The sequence below is a fragment of the Castanea sativa genome, chromosome 1, assembly GCF_040712315.1.
Source record: "Castanea sativa cultivar Marrone di Chiusa Pesio chromosome 1, ASM4071231v1".
NCBI lineage: Eukaryota > Viridiplantae > Streptophyta > Magnoliopsida > Fagales > Fagaceae > Castanea > Castanea sativa.
Window position 1 is genome coordinate 4678619 of NC_134013.1, and position 10456 is coordinate 4689074.

The 10456-nt window shown below is 34.9% G+C and overlaps 1 protein-coding gene across 1 annotated transcript; it reads left to right on the forward strand.

The window, feature by feature from the left end:
• Positions 1-8420: 8420 nt before the first annotated feature.
• On the forward strand, positions 8421-9257 carry LOC142634456 (uncharacterized). The gene has a single exon (XM_075808778.1). It carries the CDS (start codon positions 8421-8423, stop codon positions 9255-9257), a length of 837 nt encoding a protein of 278 aa, XP_075664893.1.
• The last annotated feature ends 1199 nt before the right edge of the window (positions 9258-10456 follow it).

The following is a 10456-nucleotide window of genomic DNA, read 5'->3' on the forward strand; positions in this document are numbered from 1 at the left end:
AAAAGTAGCCATGGATATTGCCATCCAAGATTTGCATAGCCTTAATTGTTCCATGAAGCTGGTTTTGCAACTCAAAGATTCCCAAGGAAATTCAGCTCGAGCAACTTCTGCTGGTAAGCTCTCTATCTTCTCAGATGGTATATACATATATATACCTCTCCATTACTAGTCCCACTGTAGATCTGCTGCACATATATAATGTGTAAACATTTTTATTCTTTTAGTATAATCCTATAGTTTTATAATTAAAAAAAAAAATATAATCCTATAATTATAACAATGAGGAGGAGAGATGGAGAACTTTGTACATTATTATTCTCCATCTTGTCACCATGCACAATTAAGAACAATTTACGGACCTTCACTTCCTCCAAGTTCACATAATAGATGATTCTTTTTCCCATTAAAAAGAATATTAAATTTGACATAGTATGATAGTTTTGGTCAACAAAAAATATTGCGTATGAGTTATTGATAATATGACAAAATTTGCTCTATTTATTTCAAAATAGATGAATAAAATTTTAAGAACTCCACATAAAGTTATTCTCTTAATCCACCGTGCATGCCTCCATCTAACCACAAAAATTCTTTTTTGCTTTCAAAACAAAACCTAAAATAAGCCATAATCCCATTTATCTCGACAACATATTAACGAAATTGGTAAATCAATTATCCATATGTATAAAGAGTAAAATAAATTAGATTTTGGACCCTCTAAATTTGGAGTTGTTGCCAATTTAACCATTTTGAGGGGTCAAATGATATCTTAATAGAAATAGCATTAATTATGGTACCCGGCCCAAGTTTATAGTTTGAAGCTCATCTCCCCCCATTATTTACCTATCTCAAAATAATATAACCACTTCGTTTAAATGTAACTTAAGTTAAAACCACATAATTTTAGTGTAGGAACTTATCACAGAAAAAAAATGAATTGATTAAGAGAATAATTTTTTAATTATTTATTATTATTATTTTTGGTTCCTAATAAATCAACCTAAAAATATTTTATTTTTATTTTTTGGGTTGCCAATTTAGATTTATTAGAACCAAATAAGTATTTGTTTCCAAATTTGTTTTTCTAAAACGTTACATTGTTTTGAGTTTTGTGCGGTATTCAACTGAAGGGTTTATTTAATTATTTATTTGAGGAAAATGGAAATTTTATTATTAAATCAAAACATTATAACTGTTGTAAATTAAAAATTCACCAAACTCTAAAAATGGAGTGTATTCCTCCATCACTCCATCCATACATTCCTACTGCATGTGTTGAGAAATTAAACCAATGGGAGGTTAAGGGCTTTGGATAAAGGAATACATTGACAACATATAGAAATTGTAGGACTAAATTGACCAAATTAAAACTTGAGAGGCCAATTTGACCAAGCATCCAAACTTAGAGAGACCATAATATATATCATACCCTAAAAAGAATTTTCACGAATTAATGTTTCTTGACGTATTCAGCAAAAAAACAAAAACAAAAAAAACTCTTGACCCAACTTCTTGACGAGGCCATTACTGCTGCTAATGAGTTCCGAGATAAAAGCATTAGCATTGGGACGTACGTAAAATCTTCCAAATTGCTATTTTAGTAATATATTTGTTCAAATTGAATTTTACTTGGGTGTGTATTGTTAAATTTTTGTAGCATCTATGAATAGCAAGTGTATATATAAATTATTGAAACTAGATGGTAAAACTAATATATTTTATTTTATTGTTTATCTCTTCCGGTAAGCAATTATTAACCTTTTTTTAATTACTTCTCTCTCTCTCTCTTCACACTCTCTCTCCCTCTTAAGAACATAGTAAATAAAGAATATTGTGCACCCTTAACATCATGATTACTCCATAAGTATAAGTACTTGTCTTTAAAAGAGAGTTTCACACACATATACACATAAATTAAGATATATTAGAATTTTTATCTTGTATTAAAAAAAAGTAAATAAATTTTTTTTATAAATAAAGTGGTGAAAAAATAGAAATTATGACATTGAGTTTATTGTAAAGTGAAATGGCATAATAAATAATGTCTTAGATAGTAAAATAGATATTTTTATGTAAACTAGAATGTGAATAATAATCGGTAAGCATTAACGTTTTTCATTGCAGCAACTGATCTCATTGACAGCAAACAAGTCCAAGCGACATCGGAGCACTGACAATTCAAGAAGCTGCTCTAACCGCTGACATGAGCAAAACCACCAAGAATATCCCTATCATATCCTTAACTTCACAAGCAATTGTACCAGCACTAGTACCATTTCAATTTTCAACCACCATTTTTCATTCAAATAAAAAAATTTATCAAAAATTAAAAAAATTTACATCTTTTTTAATTTCCGATAAAATGTTAAAAAAAAGATATAGCTTAATGTGTGTCTTAGTGAGTGTTTGGATTGAGCGTTTCCGCGTCGGCGTTTAGTCCAGACGCGTTTTGCTCTTTTTCTTTTTTTTTTCCAGTCGCACTTGTTGACTGTCCTGCGTTTCCCCCTCTCTTTTTTTTTCCTGCAGCAGCACGCTTTTCAGGAACAAACGGATACTGTTTATGAACAGTAGCCGTATATATCTGATTTTTCAACTGCTTTCTGCCGTGAACAGTGCATTCGTGTACTGTTCACGGACCCACAAATTTTATTTTCAGCTATTTTTATTAAAAATAGGTCCCACAATACTATTTATACATTTAAAAATTATTTTACTACAGTGTTTTCAGTTTTTAATTTTTAATTTTCAGTAATAAGTTCTATCTAAACGGACATTTAAGGACATATATTAACCTGACTGATTAATGAAAACAACAATGGGTTCCTCCGAATTAGCAACATTGACTCTCCTTTTCGATTCACGTCATCAAGCTGTTGGCTCAAGAATCGAACACCACTCAACTATAACTATACCTTCCTTATCTTCTATGTCAGACCCGAAAGCAACTATCGAGGAAGAGCTTAAGAAGCTAAGGAGCAAAAACAACAGGGTCTTCATAGTTGTACAATCTTCTTTAGAGCTAGCTATTTTGCTTTTTCAGAAGGCAAACCAAATGGGTATGATGAAGAAAGGTTGCGTATGGATTGTAACTGATGAGATTGCAAGCCTTCTTGATTCCCTTGATTCTTCTATCAACTATAACATGCAAGGTGTACTTGGTTTTAAAACCAATTTTGTGTCTTCCACTGAAGCTTTCAAACAATTTAAAACAAAATTTCGAAATAAGTATGGATCAGAGTACCCTGAAGAAAAGAATGCTAACCCAAGTGTTTTTGCATTGTAGACAACTAAATTTCTAGTTTGAAATAAATCAAACAAGTGAAACGACACCACTTAGAAGGGAGATGATGTGGTTCCTCCTAATTGCTTTGAGGACCCTATAGTCTCTTTCCAATTGCTTGGTCTTACAGCAGAAGTAGAGGTTCGGAACAAATAGCAACTTGGATGGTTTCATTTTCTATACTTTTCCAACATGTTGCAAGACCACAACTCCATATCTCTCAACCGACCGAAGTAGATCTTCATTTCATGATTTAGTGTGTTTTTTCTTGAAGAGCTTCAATGAATTCGAACCTTCTATTTATAGCGGAGAGATGGAGAAAGGTAGATAGGCATGTTAGATGAGAATGATGGATGAGAATTTTATGTGAGAATGGTAGATGGGAGGTATGCACCGAACGGGAATTGTAGGTTGAACTAGTGACCCAATGTAATTTCAAGTTTAAGACACTTGTTAGAACTCATTTGTTCTTTGAAATAGAAGCCTTGACGAAGTCTAGAGGATAACCTTGAGGGAATCCAAACCCCTCTCTACATGCACTTAGAGCCTATGATGCAACTTGGGCTATTGCTTGTACCATTAATAGATTAGGAAGTGTTACTTCAGAAAAATTACTAGAAAGTAATTTTGATGGTCTAAGTGGGAAGATAAGTTTCAAGAATGGTACATTGTCTCAATTACCAATATTTCGGATCATAAATGAGGTTGGCAAAAGCTACAGAGAGATAGGATTTTGGTCACCAAAATTGGGTTTGTCAGAGGACTTCATTGAACACGACAGCATGGAAGTAAAAATTGTTAATTCTAGTGGAATTTTGGGCCCAACGTTTCGGCCAGGCCCAGGTGGATCACTAACAGTTCCAAAGGGATGGGCTAGCAATGATGAGGATAAACCATTGCAAATAGGTGTTCCTGCCAAGGGTGCCTTTAATCAGTTTGTGAGAGTGAGTTATGATCAGGAATTGAATGGAACATTTGTCTCTGGGTTTTCAATTGATGTGTTCAAAGCAACTGTGAAGCGTCTCCCTTATGAATTGCCTTATACTTTTGTTCCATTCTATGGATCATATGATGAAATGGTGCAACGGGTCTATTACAAGGTTGGTTCCTACACCCCTTCCCTCCATTTGCGTACAAAGTTTTATTTAGTGTAACAAGTATATATAACAATGGACCTGACAACTGTGAAGCATATTCTTGTGTGAGATAGATGTTATATATTCTTATTACACTAAATATCACATGTTCTTATAAGATCTCTACATCTCACATATGTAAGTGTAGGACTGACACACTCTTGTTATGAGAAGATGACTCCATAAAATGGATATATGAAATATTAATTTTTTCATCTAGACTAATTTCATAATGGTTCAAGTGCAAACAAATCCTATTAATTGCTACGGATCATCATCAATCACACTTAATTTTTTGGCTAAAGTCAATTGTACACCTCCTGTGCTATAAAATTTACTTTTTAAATCCCTGTGGTATATAAAATAATGCAATTAACCATTATATTAGACTTCCACTTCTTTTATTGGATAGAAAATGACCACATGGAAATATATGTTAGGCATGATTCAGTTACTGTGTGCACTTACTTTGGTTGACATGATGCTCAAGTGATCATTTTTCATTTAATAAATGTGAACAAATTGTAACATATGGGTCCATCGTGTAATTTTAATTGGTACATGAATTTTTTTTGTTGAGGTAAATTGGCATTAATGAATTTAAAAGGTCAATTTTAATAGGGCTTGGATGCATCAGTTGGTGATATAGAAATAATGTCAGATCGATTTCAATATTGCGAATTCACGCAACCTTACGTTGAATCTGGACTTGTGATGGTGGTCACAATCAAACCAGATAATTTGAAAGAGATTTGACTGTTCACGAAGGCTTTCACGAAAAAAATGCGGCTATTGATGGAGACACTGCACCTGTTCATAGGGTTTGTAGTTTGGTTAATTGAACGCGGAGGTAGCCCTGAGTTTGAGGGGTTTGCGGCTATGCTTTGGTTTTCCATCACCGTCCTCTTCTTTATGCAAAGTAAGCCTCCATTAGACTTAATTATAGTTATTTACAATGAAATACGAATTTGAAAAATGACATTTATACGTTTACAGTTTACTTGCAATGTGATATTATATTGTAAACACACACAAAGTGGCAAATGTTGTACATATTTGCAAAAAATGGTAAAGATTGTAAATTTTTTTACAAATGTATATAACATTTGTCACTTTTTGTGTGTTTACAATTTAAATACAAAATTTTTTCTTTGGAAAATGTTGAGTATTCATGTTTGAGTGTATGTAACTAATCAAGTAGAAAACTCCTACGATTAGTAATATTTATAGTTTAATAGGATAAGGTGATATCTAGCATTTTGTATCAAAGCTTCACAAAAAATACTCTCTGGCTAAAATGTAAACTCAAAAACTAGCTCCTATAAGCCAAACTTCTATGACCTTAAGGTTGATTCAAGAGGTTACTAGAGATTCTGATTCTACTAATTTCACTAGCACCTTCTTTTATGCAAAGCTTTAATTTGGCTCCATTGTATTTAAACAGGGGAACCAATTAAGAGCAATTGGTCTCGTTTAGTGCTGGCACCTTGGTTTTTAGTGATTCTACTTGTGTCAGCTAGTTTCACAGCAAGCCTCACTTCCTGAATGACTGTCTCATCAGTTTGAACCTTCTGTGCCGGACATTGAGACACTTCAGAGAACAAATGCAAAGGTTGGGTGCAATGGAAATTCTTTTATTGTAAGATATTTAACCAATATGTTAAATTTTAAGCCAGAGAATATTGTGAAAGTTAAGTCCATGGTCGACTATTAAGAAGTATTTAATAGAGGGGACATTGCAGCTGCTTTCTTTGTTGTCCCACATGCCAAAGTCTTCCTCGCAAAATTCTGCAAGGGCTACACCACAACAGGACCAACTTTCAAGCTAGGCGGTTTAGGCTTTGTAATTTCCTCTCCTCTATCTTTTCTTTTGGGCAAATTACACTTTTTTTTCCCTATCTATAGTGCAGTTGTAAACTTGTAATGTCTTTCTAAACTATAAAATTAAATAGTATCCCTCATAAATATTGGTAAAAAGTAATAAACACTTTTCCCCCATTGACATTAGGATCAACATTAATTTTTACCAAAATATTCAAACCATACTTTTTCAAGAATTTTTTTTACTTTTTACTTTTTCTTTAAATTTAACTGATTTTCTAATGGTATGAGCTATAATGCTTATCTATATCCATTAGGTCCATTTTGGATTGATTGAGCCTTAAACTGATTCTTCTTGTAAGTTTCTGTTTCAATTTTGAGCTCAAAAATCCGTTTTCTTTTTCTTAATTTTTGAGTTGAAAAGTATGAAATTTTATCCTATTTGGTCCAAACTCTTTAGTTTTGAGCTAAGAAATACAAACAAAATAGACATTAGAAATTAGAGATATAAAAATGATAAATATTCACAAGATTACCTTTTATTTGGAAAGAAAAAAAAAATTCTAAACTTAGTGAGTGTTTGGATCAAACTTATTCACGGCTTCGTTTTCTTCTTACGCGTTTTCTCTTTTTTCTTTTTCTTTTTTTCTTTTTTTTTTAAGCTGCAGTTGTTGATTTTTCTCCCGTGAACAGTGCATTTGGATCCAACTTATTCACGGCTGCGTTTTCTTCTTGCGCGTTTTCTCTTTTTTCTTTTTTTTTAGCCGTAGTTGTTGACTTTTCTCCCGTGAATAGTGCACCCGTGCACTGTTCACGGGACCCACAAACTTCACTTTTCAACAACTTTTTCATTAAAAATGGGTCTCACAGCACTATTCACACATTTAAAAATTATTTTGTTACAGTGTTTTCAGTTTTTAGTAATAAATTCTATCCAAACAGACCCTAAATGTAACATTATACATGTGTTTCATGGAATTAAGGTCTAATTTTTTTTTAATATTCTTGAAAATGTTCAAATTAGTCAACCGATTATAGTATATCATTTTTTGTCCTACGTCTCAAATTTTCTCGAAGGATTCGCCTCTAACTATTGACATTTCAAAGGCAATTCTTGAAGTGACATAGAATGGAGAACTGCAACAATTAGAGAATAACTTGCTCTCCTCTAATAATTGCTCCTCTTTGATTGACTTAAACAATAACCCAAAATTAGGTCTTGAGCCTTTCAATGGCCTATTTTTGGTTTCAGGTAGCATTTCTGCATTTGCATTCTTAATAATCACAGTGTGTCTAGTGTGAAACTGTCAGCTGAACTTGCATCTCACATCAACAACATTTATAGGTACTAGAGTTTGGATATGGGCAATTATATTTCTTATTCGAACTCATTTGAAATTTCAATTTGCAAACAGAAGAAGGAGCTCTATCATCAGAGTGGGCACACTCTGATTAATTTGCAAAGGGTCAATTCATTTTAACCCAACAAGTGGTATCAAAGTGGGCACACTCTGATTAGGTTTTAATCTTTGCTGTGTGATCTATTGATAAGTTGATAAGTTGCAAATTTTTTGTATGATAAGTTGGTAAGGAGCTCTATCATCCCAGATCTTGTTGATAATGAGCTATGGTACATTTATAGGTACTAGAGTTTGGATGTGTGCTTGGCCAAAGAAAGGGGGACTGTTGATCCTCCGGAGCTCGATACGGAATGCAGAAGTGACGCTAGTGTTCATGTTTCTTCAAAGGGGGATCGCATGACAGTGGATGCTGAACAGCTAGCACAAGGGGTTGGGGATGCATCTCCTCCCCTTGACTTACAGGCATAATTGCAAGTCATAAATGAAGAATTGGCAAAGTTTGATCAACGGGATGAGGACAATGTTGCGGAATCAACTGCTCTGTCAAGTGGAGTGGGTGCTCGGGTTATGGATTTAGCATTTTTTTTTGAAGAAATTGTTCACCCCCTCTAGGTCAAGCAAGCAAGCTTCGGTGAAGCAGAAGGTGTCACGGGGAGTAAGGCAGCCAAGTTTGCTTCCTGGGAGGATGGAATCAGTTTTATCAAAACGTATGAGGCAAGATTCAAATGAAGATAGGGAGGAAGAGAGTGGTCACAGGAAGAAAAGGACATCAACAACTTTTATTCAAATGGTGGAGGCTGATGATCAGCCCCACCAACAGCCATGAAACTCTTAGCTTGGAACTACAGGGGGCTTGGGAACTGCCGTGTAGTTCAAGAGCTTGTAGATATAGTACAAGCACAAGATCCCATGATTGTGTTTTTGTTAGAAATATTGTCAGTTAAGGAGCATGTGAAGTGGGTCCGAGATAGGATTTACATTGATGGGTGTTTCACGATACCGAATAAGGGAAGGGGAGGGGGTTTGGCTTTACTTTGGAAGGCATGTGTAAATGTTTGGGTTGACAGTTTTTCAAAGTACCATATAGATTCAATTGTTCATGGTGGTTCGAAAAATGCGTGGAGGTCGACTGGCTTTTATGGTGAACTTGAGACTAGTCAAAGACAGGAGAGATGGAATATGCTAAGAATGTTGAGCTCAAGGCCAAAACTCTCATGGTGTTGTTTTGGGGATTTCAATGAACTACTTGAGGTACACGATAAAAGGGGTGGTGTTTCTAGGACATATAATTTGATGCAGGCCTTTCGTAACGTCCTAGATCTTTGTGGGTTTGTTGATTTAGGTTTCTCAGGTTCGAATTTCACTTGGCATGGTATTCGTAGGGGGGAGTTGATATGGGAGAGATTGGATAGGGGTGTTGCAAACTATGAGTGGTTAGCTAAGTTCCCCACGGGCAGGATTAAACATCTCAACTGCTTTACTTTGGATCATAGGCCAATTCTCTTCTTATTGGATGAGAATGGGGAACACCAAAGGTGGAGACGAAAGCCTTTTCGTTTTGAGGCTATGTGGGTTGAGGATCCAGGATGCAATGAGATAATTACTAGAGCATGGGATTGTACTCCTGAACGCCTATGTATGCAGCTACCACAAGATTAAAGCGGTGTAAGAAATATCTGAAGGCATGGAGTCGGGATCACTTTGGGAATGTTCAGAGAAAAATTAAAATGGCGAAAGAGTAGCTCTAGAAGGTAGAGGTAGTTTCGGCCAGCTTTGGTAATCTTGAGGAAATTGTCCGTTTGAAGAAAGAGTTGAATTGTTTGTATGACAAGGAAGAAAAGATGTGGCAACAACGATCTCAGATTCAATGATTAAAGGGGGGGTGATTAGAATACTAAATTTTTCCATGGTTCGGCTACCTAGAGGAAGAAAAAAAATTTAATTAAAGAGTTACATGATGGGACTGGGATGTGGCAGGAGGATGAGGAGGTAGTTTCAGCCATATTGATTGAGTATTAATCTCAACTCTTCACTTCCTCATTGCCACATGATTTGGAGCGCATTGTGGAGGGGGTTTAACCTGTAATATCAGAAGAGATGAGGAAAGCTCTTGCAAATCCTTACACCAGTGAGGAGGTTGGAGTTGCAATAAGGGAGATGGCTCCGCTTAAAGCTCCAGGTCCTGATGGTATGCCTCCTCTATTTTTTCAAACTTATTGGACTGATGTAGGTATGGATATTACCCAGGCTATGTTGTCTTGCTTAAATTTGGGCTATATTCTTAAATCTATCAATTATACTTTCATTACTTTGATCCCTAAAGTAAATAACCCGGAGAGAGTGTCTTATTTCTGACCCATTGGTTTTTGTAATGTAATATATAAAATTGTCAGCAAGGTGATGGCTAATCATCTTAAGCCTATGCTTAATTCTATTATTTTAGAGACTCAAAGTGCTTTTATTGCTGATAGATTGATTACTGATAATATCTTAATAGCATTTGAATCTTTGCACCATATGAAGACTAACTACACAAGAAAGAAAGCTTTTATGGCGATGAAATTGGATATGAGTAGGGCTTATGATAGGGTGGAGTGGAGCTTTCTTGAAAAAAATCCTCCTCAAACTGGGTTTTGAAGATTCTTGGGTGGCTTTGATTATGGAGTGTATTACCATAGTGTCATACTTTATTCTTGTGAATGGGGAACCAAAGGGTCTAATAAACTCCATCAAAAGGTCTAAGACAAGGGGATCATATTCTCCTTATTTATTCATGTTCTGTGCGGAAGGGTTAAATGCGTTGATTTGTAATGCCGCATCATGAGGAGAATTACAAGGGTTTTCTATTTGTCGAAATG

Bases quoted from the DNA above. Each gene is read 5' to 3' on its own strand.
- LOC142634456 (XM_075808778.1), top strand. From the start codon at position 8,421: ATGAAACTCTTAGCTTGGAACTACAGGGGGCTTGGGAACTGCCGTGTA.